Here is a 22,938-nt window from a genome sequence, read left to right as displayed (position 1 = left end):
ATCAGAACATTAACCCATGTTCCTCCTTTTTGTAGGATTCTTATGCCTTCCAATGAGGCACCTAGAGTTGGGTGCTTAGTGTAGACTACACAGTTTAACACTGGTGGGAGCATATCTGAAAAATACAGTTCAATACCCATCTCTTTTGAGTTTTAGACTATGCACAGTCAAATGTATACAAGATAAGCCTCTTTTTTCAAATAAGGAAACTTATTTGGTTGAAGAACTTTAAATTGTTTGACTGTATTCTATGTGTGTATAATATGAAACATTTCACACCAATAAAAACAGGTTCAGAAACTTCTGTACTTGTCACATAAATCTTTTAATAGCAAGATCTTTAAAAGGCAACTGGTAGCAAAGGCATAGCACAAATGTTCAAAGGATGTGAGAGTAGTGGCTTTGTGTTGTCTTTCTGTAGAACTATAATTAAATGGTATCTAAATATTTTAATATTTATATGGTCTCTCAGTCTGTTTCGTGTGCAGCTGTTTTGCCAAGAAATTAGAATTAATTAAAACCTGCAAGTATATAAAAGGTCTGTGACAGGGTGCCTTTATGATAAAGAAGTACAGTTCACCAAGAAGCTTTTCCTCATCTTTGCTTCGTAGCTTTTGTATCTATTTTGATTTGTGTAAATTTTAGGAGTCAGCCATGACTGAGTAAATGCCATCTGTTAGCTCTGTAACATGCATATAATGTTTTGGCTTTTTTTTTTTTTTTGAAGTGAATGAATTTTTAGTATCAGAAGGCCCTGTCCTGCTGGATATGCGTATTAAGCACCTAATGAAAGCAAAGGAATTAACACAAGCTACTGCCCTGGCAAAACTCTGCTCTGACCATCCAGAAATCAGTGCAAAAGGCAATTTCAAACAAACCTACCTGGTCTGTCTTTGTTCAGGATCACCAAATGAAAAGCTAATGGAAGAAGTAAGTAAATAATGAAGAATTTTTTTTCTTAGACTTTTTTCTTTAATGATAGTAAAGTCACTAATCATAAGCTGGTGTTCTGTAAAAGAGGTTTTTCTTTTAAAATATGATCTAAAATATTTTTGGTATTCTTTTTTTTCTTTTCATTCAAGTCACTTTTAAGCTGAGTAGTAATGACTCAAAATACTGATCAAAGTGTCTTATTAGGTCATTAGTGGGCATTTTCTGGCTGTGCCACAACTTTGTGCTTGATTTTGTGTGAAGTATTTTAAAACTCTGCCTCAGATCTCATTAGTAAAGTGAAGTTAATCATTTTCCCACTCTTACTACTTTAACTATATTGCTTTTCATGCATACCTAGTACATAGAATGGGGCCCTTTAGATGCTACTTGCAGTTCAAAGAATAAATGTAACTTAACCCAAATGCCTGGGTGCAACTGAAGGTGAAATCAGGTATTTGATCTGGTTTGTAATATAAAATCCTTCTAATTTAAATACAGAAGTCAGAGAGGAGATGGCAGCTTTGCTCTTTTTTATTCTTTCAGGTGGCATCTTAATTTCTCATCCCACTCCAGAGTTTTAGCTGAGCTTTTTTCCTTCTTGAAGGAAAACTAACTGCAAATGTCACTTCTCTTGTCTGCCTGTGTCTCTCTGCTGTCTTTTTGTTGCTGTCATCTTTTTATGTTAAATATTAAGCATATTGCAATTGAACCTAAAGGGATAAGAGCTGTGCACTGATTAGAGCTGGAAAAGTTTCCTACCCTAGGTGTAGACTAAAGTCTAAGATGACAGCTTCTCACCAAGAATGTTCTTCAGATACTCAGTAGAATTGGATCAGTCTTGGTTTCCCAGCTCTGGCTGCTGCAGACCCTGTCAGAACAGGCTCAGGAGGGGCTGTGACAGGGCTGTGCAATCTTATCTTTGTTTGCTGGAGACATACAATGGAACTTGGAATTTATGACCCTGCAAATAGGCTTCCTTCATTAGTCAGCCCCCACACAGAATGGGCTCGTTCAATGAATGAACGGTGAATCCTCTGGACAAAAGGAATGGGTTAGGCTTGTTTCTTTGGATGCCATAATGTACAGATAAGTTCAGACTGGGTTATCAGAGAGAACCTAATTCAGGTATTTCTGAGCTTCGGATTGCTTAGATTTGCAGCTTCAGCTGCAGCACTCTTTGCAGTATTGCTAACCATTTTGGAAAGATCATGTATTACCAAGAGAAGGCAGGTAAGTTTTAGCATGTCAAGGTGGACTTAGGAACTGAGGAGGACAATCATTTTGTAGTGTGAGAACAGTAAGAAAATAGAGAAAAAAAAAAGTAAGTATATTATTGGCGTGGAAATTTTCATATACATTCAGAATAGGCAGGAAAGTAACATTTGCGCTCATTTTCAGCTTGGATTAGTCTAATAGTTTCCTTCAATAATATGAAGAATTCAGACCTGCAGTATGTGAAATGCTAGGCTGACAAACTTGATGGCTGGACTTCTACAAACCTTTGCTGGAAACAGGGTCCATTAGGAAGTGTGAGAGGCTGGAAAAGCTTTTTATGGAAAAAAAAATTCCCTTTAAGCTTTTAATTGATAGTCCTTGTCTGAGATGGGGCACTGAGCAAAGCAGAACTTCAGTCTAAATTGCTATTACAGTTACACTGTTCCACATTTGAGAAGTATAGTTTTCTTTAGAAGATGACTTTGAGGCTATTAAACCTCAAATGACATTCAGTGAAAGGCTGTTGGTATATTTACAAAGTGTCAATTTAGAGGTGTAAAAATAAGTAGTTGTGCTTTTCAGAACTGTAGTTTGATTGCTGGAGACCGTGGTGCCCAACCCAGCTGTGCTGCTGCCTCACCCGGAGTGCCAGACCAGCTGGGTGTTTGGGTGAGCACTTCTGTCTCTTGCTTTGGGTGGTCTTGTGATTCTTCAAGAGAGACTTCCAACAGTGCTGTTGTCAGAGTCAAGCTATTCTTCAACTGCTGGTGTCAAAGAATAAGTACCAGCATGTCCTGCCAGATGCACTAATTGATGTAATCAAACCAGTCTGCTGAGAATCAAAGTAGACAGTAGTAGTTACAGCAAGTGCAGTGATTCAGGACAGCTGCCTAGGAATACTGAGCAACTGTGATTTTTCCTTTGATTTGCCACAAAACTAAGTACTTCCATTGGTACTTGAACAAATAAATTCTATTGTACAGACTGTAGTGTTCTTCTAGAACAGCATTCAGGTGACCTGCTTCTTACTGTACAGCCTTCCTTTTCTTCATATCTTCCATTTTTTAAAAAGTACTAGAACATTCATGTTAAACCTCAGATTCATTAAGCACCCAGCTTGTTGTATTAAAGCAGTAGTAACATCAGGGACAAGTAAACTGAATTAAAATTTCAGGTAATTTTCTTTTTTGTGTTAAGCTGTAATTTAAAGTTATAAGTCTGCATATCACTATTATCATATGTATGTGATATAGATGAATAATTAATGTACTATAAAATTCTTAGGTGACTGGGACACTAGATACAAATAAGTCATATGTCTAAGAAACAAGTTTATATTCACTTTAATAAAACAGTCTGGTGGCATAATGAGTTTTGATGCTGCCTAGAAATGTACTGATTTGCTTTCAAGCTCATCTCTATCCAACTGTTAAATTAAAGTTCTGAATTGTTGTCTTCTTGCAAAGGCTAATGTGACTGTGTCTGAAAATGAAACCACTTTCTTAGTCTGGTTCTGCTTCTCTTTCTTCCCTTCTAGATTGCAGAAGTAGATTGCAAAGATGCTCTAGAAATGATCTGTAACCTTGAATCTGATGGAGATGAAAAAAGTGCTCTGATTCTGTGTGCAGCATTTCTGTCTCGCCAGCTGCAGCAAGGGGAGATGTACTGTGCCTGGTGAGTTTGAATCTCATCTGAGAACAAAAACTTAGTCTGGGCAAGATACATAAGCCATAAGTCAACTTTCTTTAGCTGATAAAATCTGTGAGCTAAACAGAAAGGAGATAAGACTCTTGGAAAGCTAAAAAAGAAAAGAAGTGGATTTTGTAAGATAAGCATCCATTACATGAATTTGAAGGTTGTATGTATGATGAGGCAAATACCAATAGCTGGTTAATAATTTTTCTGTAGAAATAAGAAATTTAATATCTGCAGGCAACTTGTCAGCATTATGTCAGCATTTAATGCATAAGTACTGTTCCTTCTGTCCTGGAATAACACAGCATTTCTTTTTCTAACAAACTTACAAAGGAAGCAGCTCTTTACTACTACTACTATAACCACAGCAATAAGGTAGATGAAGATACTGTTTAGGGCTTGCTTTCATTAATGTGGGAACAAATAACTGGTCTTTGTTGGCAGATATTTGAGCTGTTAGGGTTTGAATTTCCTTCTCCTAACTAGCAAACCTGTACTATTCCTGAAGAATTTGCTTTGTTTGTGCATCTCTGTTTTATGTGCAGCAGCAGGAGAAAACTGGTAATGCAGGATTTTGCTTTAAGAGATTCTGCTAAAGTTTTGGGGGTTACAGCATTCCACAAGGTACTAGTACTCTTGGTTATTCGCACCTAAGGACAAATGAACAAGTGAGATAATGTAGATACTGTGACTGTTTGTCTTTGGGGGTTAATTTCTCGCTAAATCACAGTCATATTCAGCTCTTAAAGCAGAGCAGCTTTAGTAAAAGTGTATCTACCACAGAGAAAAGCCAATTTTCTATAGCTGTTAGTAATTGCTAAGAGTTCAGAAGTGTACAGTTCCAGTCTGTGAATAGTAAACTACTGTGCAAGACTTCTTTTTATCAAGACCACATTGTGAGTAAATATGTAGCATAAATTGTGATAATACTGGTTTTATTCTGAACTGTCCTTCTGGAATTGAGTCACTGTCATAATTTTGAAATTTAGATACTTAATAGTGTGGGTATTTTAATAAAAGCTTTTTTCTCTAAGATAAGGTGTGAATAAATTTCAGATTTTTTCCTCTCCCAAAGACAAAATGGAAACTGTTCTTAGCCTTGCATTTCTTGTGATCAGATTAGTAGTTGCATTGATGGCCCTGAAATATTGTTCTCTTGTTCTAGGGAACTGACTCTTTTCTGGAGTAAACTGCAGCAAAGGGTAGAGCCTTCTATTCAAGTGTATCTAGAGAGATGTCGTCAACTTTCTGTGTTAACTAAGACTGTTTATCACATTTTCTTCCTGATTAAAGTTATTAATTCAGAGGTAAGGATACTCCTGAAAGAATATTTTTGGCACTTTTAAAGGAAATGTAATCAGGAAAATTTATGAAAGCTTCTTCGACATCGTGTCTTTCTGTGTAGCATCAGTTTTGGGACAATCCTGACTGGTTTTAGGAAAGGCCATAGCAACTTCCTTCTGCAGGTACATTATTAGTTGATTCATTTTGAATCATTAAAACTTTGGTTCCTTTGAAAAAAAAGAGTGGGGTTAAACAGAAAAGCTGGATGCCACAACTGAGATGAAGAAAACACTAAAGGTGAGGTTATAACCTCTAGGTTTGCCCATGTCCTCCAAATGTGGTATTTTCTGTAAGCAGGCCCTAACATTCCTTGCCATTATTTTCCATATTTCAAAAATTACATAAAATGGAGAGGACAGGCTTATGAAGAAAGGAAATGAAAGGTGTATATTAATATAAAAGAAAAGGAAAATTACAGGAAGTTTAGAAAATAAAAAAGAAACTACACCAAAAAAACCCCAAAACAACAACCCCAAACCTTTTGAATTGCCACTTAGGAATGCAGTTTATTTTGATAAATGAAATACTTTTCATTTGTGGGCTTAGATCCAGTGTTGTTTAAAACCCTGCTCATCTCTCTCAGCTAACCTTGTCATCTAATTTTCTTAGTTTCTTTAGTAGTTGCAATATTTAATACATTTAGCTAAATTGAGCTCTTACAAAGATTTCTGTAAGTTGGGATATTAATGCTAAACATAAAAATTCCTGTTTTCCTTTTTCAATGTTCTTGTATGGCTCATCATGGGCTTCTAAATTTAAAGATTCTTCCCCACCCCAATCCCCCCCGAAAGACCTGAAACAGGATTGGAATTAAGAGAGGGGGAGGAAAATAACTTTCACAGAGTCTTGTGATATTAAGATCTCTGCCTGCTCCATGCCATATTGATTTTTCTCCAGTGAGCATTTGATCATTTAATTGTTGGCAGAAACTGGAGACCATGAAGGTAGTAGACTTGTACATTCATAAATTTGCTGGACTTTATTCTCATGTATGCCACAGCCTCTCTTGTGCATCCCTGGCAGCATAAAGAGCTTGTAAGGTGGATGTAAATGTAAATGGTGTTGCCTTAGGGTATGAATGAGTAAAGACCACATGACCTTTAGAACATTCAAATGATGGAACATTTAACAAAACTTAACTATGCTTACTGCTTTCAGTTGGACTGAAGCCGTGTGTTCAGTTGAGGTCAGTTGACTTTGAAGTGACATGTTTTTTTTTTAAAAATAATAACCTTTTACCTTAACTGATCTCCGAATTACAGATCTTTCTGAAGATCACGTTTTTCTTTAACTGCAGCAATTTTTACTCTTTGAAATCTACCCAGTGTTAAGCTGATGTTTCATAGGAGCTCATCTCAAATACCTGTGGCACAACTGACAGGCTTTATTCCAAGGAAAAGGCTCAATATTGCTCTAATATAAACCAAACACCTCTAACATACAGTCCCACAGTCCTCACACTAGACAGAACAGACAATTAATTTGTCTTTTTAGTTGTATGTAAACTTCCACATTTTTTTAGTAGCATGAAGACAAATTATGCAGCTTAAGGAATAGCATCTGAAGAAAATCCATTATGTTTCTTAAGGTAAAAAGTATTACTGTGAACCCCAGGTGCATTTTTTCTGACAGTGAGGATTGAATAATGACATATTTTACTTAAAAGTATAGAAAGAGTTAGATAAGCTGACTTACTAAAATTAGTCTTGCTTTACAGATTGATGGTGCTGGACTGGCAACCTGCATTGAACTGTGTGTGAAAGCACTGCGCTTGGAATCCAGTGAAAATGCGGATGTCAAGATATCTATTTGCAAGACTATCTCCTGCTTGCTCCCAGATGATTTGGAGGTCAAACGTGCTTGTCAGCTGAGCGAATTTCTTCTGGAACCCACTGTGGATGCATATTATGCTGTTGAAATGCTATATAATCAGCCTGACCAGAAGTATGATGAAGAAAATCTTCCAATACCAAATTCTTTGCGCTGTGAGCTCTTACTTGTACTGAAAACTCAGTGGCCTTTTGATCCAGAGTTCTGGGACTGGAAAACTCTAAAGCGTCAGTGTCTGGCACTTATGGGAGAGGAGGCATCCATCGTGTCATCCATAGATGAACTAAACGATAGTGAAGTTTATGAGAAGGTTGAGGATGGCCAAGAAGATAGTAAAGACACTTCTCTGAATGGGCTCGCTGGCATTGATGAGGCTACGAGCCTTCTTAGGGGTATCAGAGATGAAAAGCAGAAAAAGAGAGAAATCAAAAAACTCAGAGAGAGGGGGTTCATATCAGCTAGATTTAGGAACTGGCAAGCTTACATGCAGTATTGTGTGTTATGTGACAAAGAATTCCTAGGTCATAGAATAGTTAGGCATGCACAAAAACATTATAAAGATGGAATTTACAGTTGCCCTATTTGTGCCCAAAATTTTAATTCTAAAGAAAACTTTGTTCCCCATGTAACTTTGCATGTGAAAAAATCTAGCAAAGAGAGATTGGCTGCTATGAAACCACTGAGGAGACTGGGAAGACCTCCTAAAATAGCAACTGCCAATGAGAATCAGAAAACTAATTCTGTATCCAAACAGGAGCAGCGACCCATCAAGAAGAACAGTCTCTATTCAACAGACTTCATTGTGTTTAATGATAACGATGGCTCAGATGATGAAAATGATGACAAAGATAAACCTTACATACCTGAGATAGTGCCAGTTCAAAAGCCACCCCCTGTTAATGAATTCACTTGCCCTGTAACACTTTGTCAAAAAGGCTTTAAATATTTTAAAAATCTAATAGCACATGCAAAGGGCCATAAAGATAATGAAGAAGCTAAACGTTTTCTTGAAATGCAAAGCAAAAAAGTGATTTGCCAGTACTGTAGACGACATTTTGTAAGTGTTACTCACCTGAATGATCATTTACAAATGCACTGTGGCAGCAAGCCTTATATCTGCATACAGATGAAATGTAAGGCTGGCTTTAACAGTTATGCTGAACTGCTGACCCACAGGAGAGAGCATCAAGTCTTCAGAGCTAAGTGTATGTTTCCCAAATGTGGCAGAGTGTTTTCTGAAGCCTATTTACTCTATGATCACGAAGCACAACACTATAATACCTATACCTGCAGAGTCACGGGCTGTGGGAAGGTGTACCGCTCACAGAATGAACTGGAAAAGCATGTTGAGGACCACAACAAGCAGCCTGAAAAAGAAGAGCAGCCTGAAAACCAAACTAATCAGCCTGATCTTAGTCTGCCTTCTAAAACTAATGAAAGTACTGATGGAGTTGCAGTTAAAGAGGAATTGACATCTCCAGCTGAAAACCGAAGTAGTTTCATTGAAGGAGAAAATGTCTGGACCCAAATCAAAGCAGAACCAGTTGGGAATGAAAGTGTAAATGCATCAGTGAGTGTACTGCAGCAAAGCAATTCCCTGTCTAATGCTGGTTCAGAGCAGTCTCCTATGGGTTCAGTGAAGACAGAAGAGACAGTTCCAGCAGGCAGCATTAAGCTGTCTGTTGTTAACCAGAAGATCCGAGATAACTTCGTAAAAAGAGGTAAATTGGCTGCTACTGCCAGTAAAGTAGATACTACTAAACCTGGGGTCCAGCAGTTGTGCCCATCAGTTGACTCTTGTCCTCCAGTTTTCCAAGAGAGAAAGGAAGAAGACTGTCTCAGTCAGACTCAGAATATTCAAACTGTTTCTGTGACCTCAGACACATTAAAACCAGAAGCCCTTGAATCAAAAAACTTAGAAAGACAAGTGAGCATTGTAAATCCATTCAGCATGCAGAATCAGACAGGATATCGAAACGGTGTACCCATTTCCAAACTTGAAATTGAAGACAGTATTAAAGCTGCAGCTAATCTATATAACCTGCCTTTAAAAACTTTAGAAAGTATTACGTTCATTCCATCACAGCCTAACATAAATAGCTCTTTAGTTCCAGCTGTGTCACCAGCAGCCCCAATTCAGAAATTTAATTGTCAGGTTGAGGGGTGTACTCGAACATACAATTCATCACAGAGCATTGGCAAACACATGAAGGCAGCACACCCTGATGAATATGCTGCTTTTAAAATGCAGCGTAAAAATAAGAAACCACGAAAATCCAGCAATCTGCAAAACATGCCGAATGATGGGAAGATTGTTTATCTTATGCCATCACAAGCGGGCAATCCCAGTGGTGCTGCTTTTACTGCACAGAACAAATCAAATTTGAATCCCACCTGTTCCAGTCAAGTGCAACATGTCTCAAGTACTCTTTTCCCAACCCACGTAGAAAATTTGGGGAATCCTATGTTGCCTATAGTGGAAAGTGTCATAAATCCAAATTTGTCTACTCGTATTAAAAGTGAGCCTGAGAGTGTTTTATGTTCACAAATGGAAAATTTGTCTGCTGCAACCTTACCTTCCCAGTTGGATGATCTGGCAAAAACAGTTATGCCTCTGAATATTGATGGTGGTTCAGATCCTTTTCTTCCTTTGCCTGCAGAAAATGGTCCAATGTCTCTCTTTCCTTCATCAGCAGAGAATCCTCCAAATTCAGTCTTCTCACAACTGGAAAATAACACAAATAGCTTTTCTTTGCAACTAGAAGGAAACACTAGTTCTGCTTTCCCAAAAGAGGAAAGTGTTGATCAAATATTTCCCTCACGATTGAGTAATGAAAGTAACTTCAGTGAAACTAGTTCTCAACATCCAGCTTCAGAAAAGGTGAAAAAAGATCGTGGCAGGGGCTCAAATGGGAAAGAAAGGAAGCCAAAACATAATAAGCGGGCAAAGTGGCCAGCAATAATTAGAGATGGCAAATTTATCTGTAGTAGGTGTTTCAGAGTTTTTACTAATCCTAGATCACTTGGTGGTCACTTATCGAAGAGGTCTTATTGTAAGCCTCTTGAAGGATCAGAAATTTCTCCAGAAGCTCTGCAGGCTAATGGACAATCTTTGCTTGCCAGTATGATTCTTTCTTCAAATTCATTGAACTTGCAGCAACCCCAGGAGTCTGCCTTCAATCCAGAGACGTGTTTTAAAGATCCATCGTTCCTCCAGTTACTTGCAGCTGAAAATCGTTCCACACTTCAGACTATGTTTCCACGGGCAAATGTGACTAACTTTAATACCAGCGGGAATGAGGAAGGTAATCAAATTATAAAACAAGCCTTGGAAACTGCAGGCATCCCAAGTACCTTTGATAACACAGAAGTACTTCCACGTGTGGTTACAACAAGTTGTGTCTCTGGTACAACTCAGATAAATGCAGCTGTTCTCCCCAACTCAGCTGCACCCTCTCTGCTGCAGACAGTCTGTAACCCCAGTACCCTGCTGACAGACCAAAACAGGACCCTCAATGCCAAAATTCCTCCACTAAACGAATGCAAGAGTTTGCCTGTTTTTGCAACAGAGGACTTAATGCTAAAGACCATTGAAAATGGCTTGTGTCCTAGCTCTTATTCTAACACTGTTGCAGCAGCACAAAACTTTGCAGGGAACAGTTCACGAGCTTCAGTTATAAGTAGTCCCAAGAATTCGGGATCAAGCAACTTGAATAAGAAGGGAACCAGCTCTTCAAAGAGGAAGAGAAAAACACCTACACCCCTGGTTGTGCCCAATACATCACAGAAAGTAGCAGTAAATAATGCAGCAGTGATGGGACTTGTAACCAAAAGCACTGAAGGAAACATGCAAATACAGGGAGAAAGTTTTCAGTCCAACTTGCTGGCAAATTGTGGCTCTCAAACGGTGGTGGAAAACCTTGCGCAGAAACTCAATAATGTTGACAATCAGTTATTCATGGCCAGTATCAAAGAGAATTTTAAAACAGATCTTGAGGCTCATACAGTTCTGCCCCCTTTAACAGTAAAAACTGAAAATGGGGATTCCCAAATGATGGCTGTAAATTCTTGTGTGCAGGCAAATTCAGAAGAACAGATTTCACAAGACAGTGTTATGCAGAACTTTGAAAAAACCCTGGAAATAATTAAAACTGCTATGAATTCACAGATGCTTGAGGTGAAAACTGAAATTCAGGAGACTGTTGCTGCTTCAGGACTGAACTTGCAAGTAACTAACGCACAGGCTTCTTCAGAAAGTTCTGCACACAGTGTAAAACTACCCACTACTACTACACAGTTTGCTGTGCACACGGGGAATGTTACTGCTGCAAAGGGTAGCTCTGCTCAGTCTGAGACATCTCAAAAGGATGATACTCAAATATCAGAAATTTTGGAAGGTTTGCAAAAACTGAAGCTAGAAGATGATTCTCTTGTTCCCATCTCTGAGTCTGTTTCTCAGTGTCCTCCAGCAGATAAGCTAGCACCAGCAGTTCCTGTTTTATCAGTTGAAAACAAACCCGTCATCCAGATATCTCCAGAGGCAAGTAACATTCAGTTTAGTGATAGAGTTAATAAGCCTTTTGTATGTCAGAATCCTGGCTGCAATTACAGTGCTATGACAAAAGATGCATTATTTAAACACTATGGCAAGATCCATCAGTACACTGCAGAAATGATACTAGAAATAAAGAAACATCAACTAAAGTATGCCCCATTCAAATGTGTTGTAGCTACCTGTCCAAAAACATTCACAAGAAACTCTAATCTCCGAGCACACTGTCAGCTTGTACATCATTTTACAACAGAGGAGATGGTAAAATTAAAAATTAAGAGGCCTTATGGCAGAAGATCTCAAAATGAAACTGTAAACACAGTCCCACAGCCTGTTGAAATAAAAACTGTGCAGACACTAGTAATAGAAAACAAAACTGTAGCTCCATTGGTCAAAGAAACTCAGATAAAGGAAGTTGCAGAGCCTGTAAAGGTATTGGAAAAACTTCTACCAGAAAATAATATTCCTGAAATACTGGAAAAACCTCCCCAGGTGGTTTCTGTTCCACTGGAGCAGCATAATGCAGCATCTTTTGATAGTACGCAGGAGCAAGCCAAAGTACGCAAGGCTAGGAAGCACAGGAAGGAAAAAGAGGAGAGGAATGGTAGGAAGCCCGTAACAAAATCTTTGGAGTTTCCCACTAGATACAGCCCATACAGACCATACCGGTGCGTCCATCAGGGCTGCTTTGCAGCTTTCACAATACAACAAAACCTAATTCTTCATTACCAAGCTGTGCACAAATCAGACCTCCCTGCCTTCTCTGCTGAAGTGGAGGAGGAAAATGAGCAAGGCAAAGAGGAACGTGAGGAGATGGAAACCAAACCTGCTGTCAGAGAGTTCAGGTGTGAGGTGAGTGACTGCTCTCGTATCTTCCAGGAAGTTACCAGCTTGATACAGCATTATATGAAGCTTCATGACATGACCCCAGAGCAAATTGGAAACATGAAATCAGCCCCAGAGGTGGGAAGGTTTTTTTGTGACCAGTCTCAGTGTAAGTGTTCGTTTACAGCATATCTAAACTACGTTGTGCATCTTGAGACGGATCACAGTGTTAAGATAAAGCCAAACAAAGTAGAAGATGATGGCATGTTCAAGTGTGATTGTGAAGGCTGTGACCGCATTTATGCTACCAGGTCTAACCTCTTGAGGCATATTTTTAACAAACATAATGACAGGCATAAAGATCATCTAATAAGACCCAGGAGACTGACACCAGGCCAGGAAAACATTTCAAGCAAAGCAAATCAGGAGAAACCATTGAAGTCTAAACAGAGAGGACTCAAAAACAGATCAGGAAAAGAAGGCAACAGGCTGTCAGTGAAAACAAAACGAAAGAAAAACTTGAACTTGGAAAACAAAAACTCAAAAGGAATACAGGTTCAGGAAAATAAGGCTTATTCACTAAAACGCGGCAAGTATGTGTATTTAATAAAGACCAGAAACGATGCCTTATCAGAATGTACAAGCAGGTTCATAACTCAGTATCCATGTATGATAAAGGGATGTTCTTCCGTAGTCACAAGTGAAAGCAACATAATAAGGCATTATAAATGTCACAAGCTGTCCAAAGCATTTACTTCCCAGCACAGGAATCTTCTTATTGTATCTAAAAAACACTCTGTCTCCCAAGTAAAGGAAACCTCTTCTGAGCAAGAGGAAACTGATAAAAAGACTGATGTGAAAGAGCCTGAACCGAGTTTGATAGCGAGCAATAATGATTCAAGCACAACTACCTTACCACAAAAGGAAACTGAAAAAGGTGAGAAGGATGAAGTGGATGAACTGACAGAACTATTCATTACTAAACTAATTAATGAGGATTGTTCAACTGCTGAAAATCAAGCAAAAATCTCTTCCAGTGTAAATAGTGATTTGCAGGAGACTAGCTCCTGCCCCTCAGAGAAGCAAAAATCAAACAACCTGAAAAGAGCAAATAAAGAGAAAAATGTATCTCAGAGTAAGAGAAAGAGAGCAGAGAAAACAGAGGAAGCACTGCCCAGTGACGTGAGTAGCCTGCACAAGGAGGAAGAGACTGCTGTCGCCATTCAAACGGCCGAAGAGCAGCCTGCCACTTTTGACTGGAGCTCGTTCAAGCCAATGGGTTTTGAAGTGTCGTTCCTCAAGTTTCTTGAAGAATCTGCTGTGAAGCAAAAGAAAAACTCTGAAAGAGACTACCATAGCAGCGGAACCAAAAAAGGATCCCATTCGAACTCACGGAAAGCCAGTGAGAAGGCCCCCGTAGCAAGTGATAACGTCACTTGGTCATGTTCTGAAACTGAAACCCTTGTACCGTTTGCCAACCCATCACGGCTTCCATGTGGTGATAATGTAAAGATCGTGTTAGACAAGACTCTTAAAGACTGCACTGAGCGTATGCTGAAGCAGCTTCAGGAAATGAAACCTGTTGTCAGTTTGAGAAAGCTTGAAGGACGTTGGGAGGATAATCCAGAGGTTATAGCTGCAAAAGTAATTGTTTTGGGTACTGAGGAAGGGGAATCAAAATACTGAAAACCTAATGTGTTTAACCGTGACCTGTAATAGAATTTATTTTGAATAGGAAGCCATCAAGCATGCTAGTAACTGTGGAGCTCTTTTATTTTGAAGTGATTTAATCTAGCAAAAAACATGACATGAGTCATGTAAATGTCTTATTTGTTTTTTATCCCTATGGGACTTGAAGAACAGAGTAATTGCTTCAGTTTTGTAAATACTTGATCAAGACCTCAACTTTCTATCAGATTGTCCTTTCCATAAACTAAATCTTTGTGAGTTGTCTGTGATTGGTATCTTTCACCAGGTTACTTCTCATGTATAACAGTTTTCTTTATTTGTAGATACATTTTTTTTTGTATATATTTATTATTGTAAATCATTTGCTGCCACCAGCAGTCTGTAAGTCTAAACTATTAAATGACACATTTATATTCGGAATTTTAATTTGTAACTAAGTGAGCAAGTTTTTAAAACTGTCCTTTAATCATTTTAAATTAAGAACTTTTGAACTAAAGCTAGCTAAGTCTGCCATATCCAGTTTATTTTGCATAAGACATTTATTTACAGAAGAAAAGCTGGATAAGATCACATTTCATAGGTTAAACATACTGACACACTCTCATTTTTGTAAATTTTAACATCCAGTATCTATGGATGATATTCATATGTAGTTAACACATAAATATAATAGTTTTCTTATAGCTACATTTTTCATTGCTTTTAATTGGATACAAAGCATTTATGATTCCATAATAAAAATGGAAATGTGAATAAAAATAGTTTGCTACATCGAAGATTTAAAACAATATTTGGTATTAAAGAATCCGTTGTGAATGTGATAGAAAATTAGTAGTGTGGAGCAGTGTATATATTTGAGGTGGTGATTTGTGAAGTAGCCCAGTATTGCCTTAAATAAAAACACATTTCATTTCTTGTTTTATACATGTGATCTTATAAAGGTTATTTTTGTTTCTGTAACTTAGATTGGTGTATAGTTTAATTTTTGTTAAAAAAACAAAACAAAACAAAAAAACTTCAGAAACCGTTTTTGTAAATAGTGGGTTTATAAAACAGATGGTTTATTTTGATAATACCAGTTTGGTATCTATCTATAAAATACACGAGTCCTTATGCCATACCATTAAAAACTAAATAAACAAGGCACTTTCTGAAAGGGAAGTGAGATTGTGATCTTACAGCTAAACTCGGTGGTTGTGCTCTGTTGGTGGCATAGGCTCCCTTTGCGCTCCTCTGCCTCTTGCTGACTGTACGTGGCACCACTCTCACAACCTCTCTTTTCCACACTGGAACGAGCCTCAGAAGCGGTGCTGCTTGTAGTGCCCGGGATCGGAGCAATTCCTCTGTATGCTGCTAACTGAAATGACAGGTATCCCGTTTGTTGCGTAACCAAAAGTGTGAATGCATTGGTGGGAGCTGTCAGTACCCAGGAATCTTCAGTGTTGGTTTTCATGCGTGGTTGTTTGACTCAGCCAGCTGGATTGTGTGGTACCAAAAACTTTTCTTGGATTATTCTCGTTACTGGATGTGACCTACCTTCAGTAATATAAAACAGTCTTTATCTTGGGTGAGATTGGCTTGATTTTTTTTTTCTATAAACTTGTCTTGCTGTGTAAAGCTTTGCATTAAATGCTACACTTGATTGCTCATAAGCTATTCACCTGGAATCTCTGACAGTTTTCCTGAATATCAGTGCAGAGGGCACCTTCCTACAACCAAATGAAGTGACTTGTTGCAAGAGTGAGGATTATGTGTGAAACAGCGGAAAGGCAACAGCATTTCACCTCGGGCACAGCCCTTGGTTTGCTACATGGTGCTAAATTGCTTACCTTCGCAGAAAGCCTGTGCTTCCATTTGAACAGAGCCCGTCGGCTCCTCTCACTTTCCATCTCTCCCAAGTGACTAAACTCATAATTATGCCACGTTAGTAAATGAAAGGTGCAGTCTGAGAATGATAAAACCAAAACCAAAACCCTTGCATTTTGACTCTAGGAGTGATCATTTTAATCATTACAAGTACACAGTGCCATGTTGTACCTGCCAGAGGCCGCTGGTCCCCCTCGATGGAGCTGCTGTTGGATACCAGCCACGGTGATTGTAGAGGGAACTTCTGCAGGGGAGAAGAGGGCAGAGATCCTCTGGAGAGGATCCACAGAGCTCGCCTGAATTCTCGTTTTCAGCTGTACCTAACCACTGCAGTCCCTGTCAACAGACCTCACAACTGTTAGTCTTTAGAAGAGTATTTGTGTTGTGTAAGTTGAATAGTTTCAACATTCCCAATGATTGATACTGTATCATTTGCAGTTCTTGGACTGAGAATAGCATACAACTATTTAGCTACGCAGTGCTATACTAGAATGCTATTTTAAAAAAGAGAAAAGGATAAAAAAATCCAATGTCCTAAATACCCAGGAAGTAATTTCTGATTTGGATCTGAATTTCTGAGAATAAAACATTTAATGCTGTCTCATTCCAATCAATCCAATTAAAGCACGTGCTGTACCCATATAGTTAGTACTTCCACGGTACACTCCCTTTTAGGTGGTTACTGACAGCCTGTCCAACAGGTAAGCTAGTATGGGGTTTATTTCCTTTTTAAAAACAAACAAAAGTATTTTGAACTTAAAATGGGGAACCAAAGACAGGGTCTGATTTAAAATGTCACAGACTGCAGAGGGCAGTCTGCTTTGTGAAGCCACCTACAAAAACCCCCGAGGAAACAAGTCTGGTATTTGCATTTAGATGCTTCACCTTGGATAATACAGAAGGCCTCCCACCCTAGCCGCCCTAGCATGCCTGGATAAGCAGCTTCTCTGGGGCCTGAAGCCACCCCCTGCCCTGGGACCTGCTGGGGATGGGGCTCCGACGTGGCCAGGCCCAGTTGCACCAGCAGCACTTCAGCCTGCAGGGTGCCCCAAGGGGCTGTCGGCCCCACTGCCCAGTCCTTCTCTGTTTTCTGCCTTTTCTTTCTCCTTCCTCTGGGTCTCTGCCTTCTAGAATTGTCACCCATTAACTGTGGAGCTTTCAAGCAAAGGCGCTTTCTTTTAAGCCCCTTGTTGCCATCAGGAATGTGCTGACTAAAGCAGCAGTTCTTGCTGATGGGGAAGCAACCAAATTGAAGAGTCTATCTGGGTGCAGAGTTATGGACTGTTTTGTGATTGAAAGATGCCTTTAAATTGACGGTCAGCCTCTCTGGTGCTCAACTATGTTTATAAAGAAATCTGCTATTTTCTGAGCCCTAATTCAGTGTAAATAAGGGTAGTAGGTTTGTCCCCACACGTTTCAGGTTGGTCCTTCTCAGCAGGATGGGGGGACTGTGGGTTCTAGAGCATTACACTGGGACATTTGGTCTATGGCTGTTGGATAGAAAGTGAGCAATGCTTGTACAAATAACACTGGAATCAGTTGTTGTGAGGGGAAAGTAGTTGGCTAATTGTTGCAATTAGTTTCTGTGCCAAAGAATTAGGTGGTTGGGGCTCCCACCTGTGTGCAGAGGTGGGAGGGACAGGGGCAGGGACAGGCTATGCTGGGGTTTAGGCTCCCTAGCTGGAGAAGCTCCTGCTCATGGCTTTCTCAGCCCTGCCTGGAGCCTTGGTATGGAGATGATACAATTAAAGGGCTGGGAAATGGGGCCACTGCTACTGGAGAAGGGAGTATAGGAAAGAAACTATCAGCAAAGAGGGAAATATTTTATCTGTGTCTTTTTTTTCAAACTTTTTCTGTCCCAAGGCAAGAAGCTTACTTGGGTTTTAAAGAAAATGAGAGTCTATGTAAGACACAGACCTTTCGATGTTTGCAGGGATGTTTTGGAATAGGAATGAGGTAAATATTTTTGTATTAATGTCCATGTGGTGATCATGCTATTTCTCCACTACAGTATGGGCTCAGATCAGCTTCCTATCAATTGCTTAAATCCTTGTGGAACATAGCACTTGAGTTCAATTTTTTTAAATGTTGTCTGAGTGACTCAGAAGTTTAGGGACCAAACCTGTAAACTCATTTGAACCAAAAATGTAACGGCAAATGCCATCAGGGGTGCATGGATGAGTGAAACTTAAACTGGAGAACAAAGGCATATAAAAGCGGGGAAAGGAAAGGAGGCACTAAAAGACGAAATGGTTGCCAAGAGCAAGTGATCAGAAAGCAGATGAATTTGTTTCTGTTCTCTCAGGTTAAGTGATGCTCATTTCGTTTTCATTAGTAGCCCTGTCAAACACTCAAATTTTGCAGGACATGATGTGAAGGCTACTTGGCAATTTGCTGCGAGTGAGTCGGGTTACATGGAGTTGGTCCATAATAATTTTTCAGAATATTTCTCATGTAAGGTACTCGCTTTGTCAAAACTGAAGTATCCTCCAAGACTCAAAATGTTGATTTTGGAATTTATTTATCATTTCTTGGCTGTTGGAAGATAGAATTAAAAATAAAACTTTGAATATACATTCCAAAGAATTATAGTTCTTGTTTGATGGGAAAATTTTTGGTCTAAGTGGTAATCTCTGACCAGCCACAGAGCTTTAGGGGGTGCTCTAAAACCCTTCAAGCTCTGACTTAATATTTTTAGTAGAGAGCAGCTAATGCACTAGTTTTATCAGAAACCTGTGTTGGCTAAACTGTGTTTGCGTCTCTTCATTTTCTCTCAAATAAACCTTACTTTAAAAACAATGAATAAATATTTTTTCATTTATGTGCTCTTAAAAAATCTGTCCTCAGTTATTAAACCCCAGATATTTCAGAAGCATTTTTTTCTTCGATAGTGTCGCCCTTGTCTTAATAAAATGATGCATGAAGGTCCAGACGGGCCAAGATAATTTTGGGGTTTGTTCTCAGTTACTTAAGCTGTGGCAGTCGCAGTTTCACAGGGTTCATGGGCAGTGGTTTTGCTTCATGCACCCTTTGGTGGGTTTTGTCCAGTAGCTTCAAAAGACTTTCAAACTGCATTCCTGTCATGAGCCACATTCCGTGTATGTAGAGGTTTAACAGAAAATGTTCTGACTTGTATAAAGCGCCTTGTCTCTATATATAAAGCACTGACTCGGCATCACTCAAGATTCAAAACTAACTGGTCACAAGCTGGTATCTGAGGGACTGCTGTTGCTGCTAAATTGAGCAGCAGCAAATGTCTTTCTGTATTTTATAAAAGTAGGTTTATTTTAGGGGGGAAAAAAAAACCAGCAACAAACCCCACCTTGAAAACCACCATAAGTTCACAGCTTGTTCATTAGTTGCTAAAGTTCGCTCTGTAACTGCTGCTCATAAAGGTAATGCTTTGTAATCAAAGCTGAGGGGCTGGAGGGGGCCTGAATGGAAAAAAATAGTTAACCTGCTTTTGCTACTGTTTCTTCCTCCTTATCCTGGCATGAACAATAAAATTAGTTCAGCATTCAGGCAGCTGCATTTCAGTTGTTTTTCTCTAAATAGTGCATTTTGATAAGGCTCAGTACCAGATGTATGTCCAAAGGTCTTTCATTCCAGCAACAGAAAGAGAACACTACCCTGAGGGGAGTTTTTTAAGGCACTACTTCCATTATCTTAGAAGCCTAGGTTCAACAGAAGACATGTCTTAGCTAATTTCTGTCCCTTTCGTGTTCGCCCAGACAACAAAGAGCAGAGGTGTGTTGTGTTTAAGACACAGTTTGAAATTCAGGAGGAAGGAACAGATGATTCCTTTTTACTTTGTTTCTACTGGAGGCTCCTCATATTTTTAGATTTCCTGTGTTCATCTACAGCAGAGAAATCTATTGAAGGAGTAGCATATTTTCAGCCTTTACTATAGGGACCAGATTCTAGGCTACTTAATACTACTAGACTACTGACTACTGTTCCATCATATTATGCAGTCTGCATTCCTCTATTCAGATCCTAGGGAAGTGGGAACGATCTGTTAATTAAGTGTACTTAAGTGCCACTACCACAGAACAGAAGACAAGTCAAAGACACCGGAGCTGCTTGGTGCAGGTGACAAGGAGTTAACTCTATACCCTGGTACATGCTTCTTGCATAAGTTTGAGCAAGTACCTTTCTTAAAGGATGCTTTTTGATGATTAATACCCTAACAACTGTAAGGGCTCAAATAATTCCAGAAGGAGGTGCTCCACGAACAGTTAAATAACCAAATCTGTCTTTATCACATGGGCTAAAGTACATATGTCCTCTTTTTTCCTTTTTTGAGATGTTTTATGGTACTCTAGTGGAATGGATTCATGACTATCCAGCTCACTTCAAGGCCACCAGCACTCTATGCCAGCACTTTCCCATTACCATTTCAGCAGTTACCAGATCTGATCCACCCACTTGACAAATGCTGTACACCCCCTTGCTGTTTGCCTTAATCAATCCCAGGTTCTTCTTATCTCTGCATATAAAAAGCCTCTTTTTGCTTGTACCAAAGCAATTCTGTGTGATACTCAGTACACAACTGTTTGAGCAATTGTTTCTGCATGATTTATCATAAACATCTGTGTTTATATTAAAGCTTCATGGAATTCTCAGACTTCTACATCTCTTGTTTCAACATGAAAAGGTCTCAATGATTCTGTGTAGGACATACATAATGTAACCGAATTTATCAGCTCAATTAATGGGGAACTAATAGAGAAACAGCATTTCCTATGTAACTCTCCTTTCAGTTCTGCAAAGCACTGATTGGAAAAGCAATTTGTCAAAAACAGCTTGTGTAATGGGAGGGTGGTCTCCAGCCTTCTTTCAAGTCAGCGGGGAATGTTTTTCATGTTCATCTTGCATATTCAGAGGCAAAGATGATGAGCTGTTGTGGAATTGTCCTGCAGCTGCTGCTCTGTTGTACCTGATGAGTTCTGATTCGCAGCAATCGCTTTTTGAGCCCTTGCTGTTTCTTCATCTGTCTCTTCAGGTAACATTTTATGGAGTATTTGAAAATCAGATAACTCAGTTCACTTAGATTTAATACGATGCACAGGCATGAAGTTGCCACCAGAAAATAGAGGAAAATCATCTTCTCTGTGGGTTTGGAAATATAACAGTCTACGGTATTGGGACATGGTTTTATGTCACATTTCACAAGACGTGGTATTTTGAATCCATTGTACAACTTATAAAACAGAACAAGAAAAACTATTTCAAGTCCTGTTTTTAAAATGAGGCTGATTAGGTAAGTGCACAGCAATCCACCATCTATCTTTCCTGGATTTCTGTAAAGTTTCTGGTTGCGGTGTTTCTCTCTGTTCTCTCTGTAAGCAACATGAAAGACAACCAAGAGTGAAGGGGTGGAGACCATGATTAATTGCAAAGCCCAAAGTCTGATCTGAGAGACAGGGAAGAAATGGTCAAAGCAGACATTTTCACAACCAGGCTGCTTGATATTGCACTCAAATTCATCATGTTCATGTTTCCAGATGTTTTCTGCGGCAGCAACATAAACCAGTAAGCGGAACATGAACACAACAGCTACCCAAATTCTTCCAATTCCTGTTGAGTATTTATTCACTCCGCTCAGCAGATCACGTAGGAATGCCCAGCTCATTTTTCTCTTCAAGGAAAGAAGGAAATGCTGTATCAAAGAAACACAAGATCAGAGAGGTGCTTCCTCTTGGGTGAAGAAAAATGAGACATTCATTCAACATGAAATATAACCAGTAGCTGAAACAATTTAAAATTATTAAGCATTTAGAAGCAATTTAATATTATTAAGCATTTAAATAAGAACAACAAGCTGTTCTTATTTCTGATAATTTAATAATTCTGATACATTCTGAGGCTATTGAACAAAATTTATTTGCTGTTTAAATACATTTTGTCAATTAGGCTGAAGTCTAATCATTCTGTTGAGCTGTGCTCTGTGAGAAATGTGCCTGTTCTTCCCGAGGGTCTCCTGACTGTCAGGTAGAGCTTTCTTTCTCAAGTTCAGGCTGACACTACCACTGAAGTACACTCAGCTTAGCCCTGTCAGTTATGCAAATACTACACACAGTCAAGCCAGATTTCACTTTCAAGTTTATGTATAGGAGCCAAGAGTCCCATAATAAGTTGACTACAAAAATGCAAATTAATTTCTTTTTGTCTGTGGTCTAACTTTTGGGTAAACTTGTGCAGTACTTTAAATCTTTTCCTGCTTCATTGGATTTTATTTGTTGTATTTCTTATCATTACTCCAAAATACATGTGTGTGTGTGTGTGTGTGTGTATGTGTGTGTGTTACAGTTTCTTATCTGCATAAGTCTTCCCCTGTCCTAACTCTGGAACACTTCTTTTGGAAGCGGTACCTAAGGAGCCACTGGCAGTGACCTGAGGTAAAAAGACCTGAGGTATCCACCAAGAGTGTACAGTCACCTTTGCACCTGGCCCCATCTCCAGGTCTGAGTGGGTCTTTTAGGGTATCAAGCTCCTTTGTTCTCTAAGAGCAAAAAGTGGATGTATTCCCAGAACACAGAGTGGCTGGGAGACATGAGGTGAGGAGGAAAATCAGAAGTTTCCAGATCTTGTGGTCTGTCACTTAATGTCCTCATCCTATATTCTGCTTCTGCAAGCTCTGCCTAGCAAGAGAGAAAATGTACCCCTCTGTGGCTGCAGTGGGACATGCAAATCCCACTGACACTGCTGTAGCTGTGAGTACTGCTAATGTAATGAACAAGTTCATCTACTGGCAAGTTGGAGTAGTAATCAGGCCACAGCATCACAAAGCTTCATGGAAAATGTTTTCAGGCATTGGAATGGGCTGCCCAGGGAGGTGGTGGAGTCACCATCCCTTAAGGTGTTCAAGAAACGACTGGATGGGGCACTTAGTGCCATGGTCTAGTTGACAAGGTGGACATTGGTCAAAGGCTGGACTCAATCTTGGAGGTCTTTTTCGACCTAAATGATTCTGTGATTCTGTCAAG

The 22,938-nt window shown here is 39.3% G+C and overlaps 2 protein-coding genes across 3 annotated transcripts in view; one reads left to right on the top strand and one right to left on the bottom strand.

Moving 5' to 3' along the window:
- ZNF292 (zinc finger protein 292) overlaps nucleotides 1-15,007 on the top strand; it is a 53,406-nt gene extending 38,399 nt beyond the window's left edge. For both annotated transcript variants that reach the window (XM_069011193.1, XM_069011192.1), the window contains exons 5-8: nucleotides 728-930; nucleotides 3,686-3,822; nucleotides 5,009-5,150; nucleotides 6,905-15,007. In XM_069011193.1, coding sequence (XP_068867294.1) covers nucleotides 728-930; nucleotides 3,686-3,822; nucleotides 5,009-5,150; nucleotides 6,905-14,080 — 7,658 coding nt within the window. In that variant the 3' untranslated portion in view covers nucleotides 14,081-15,007. The remainder of the gene's footprint in view (nucleotides 1-727; nucleotides 931-3,685; nucleotides 3,823-5,008; nucleotides 5,151-6,904) is intronic.
- Nucleotides 15,008-20,788: 5,781 nt separating this feature from the next.
- GJB7 (gap junction protein beta 7) lies at nucleotides 20,789-21,584 on the bottom strand. Its single transcript, XM_069011194.1, is given in 2 exon segments — nucleotides 20,789-20,926; nucleotides 20,928-21,584. Coding segments are annotated over 2 exon segments (795 nt in total).
- Nucleotides 21,585-22,938: the final 1,354 nt, after the last annotated feature.

This window comes from Aphelocoma coerulescens, chromosome 3 (genome assembly GCF_041296385.1).
Source record: "Aphelocoma coerulescens isolate FSJ_1873_10779 chromosome 3, UR_Acoe_1.0, whole genome shotgun sequence".
Lineage (NCBI taxonomy): Eukaryota > Metazoa > Chordata > Aves > Passeriformes > Corvidae > Aphelocoma > Aphelocoma coerulescens.
The sequence above is the reverse complement of the archived record's forward strand: the minus strand, read 5'-3'. Positions and strand labels throughout refer to the sequence as shown.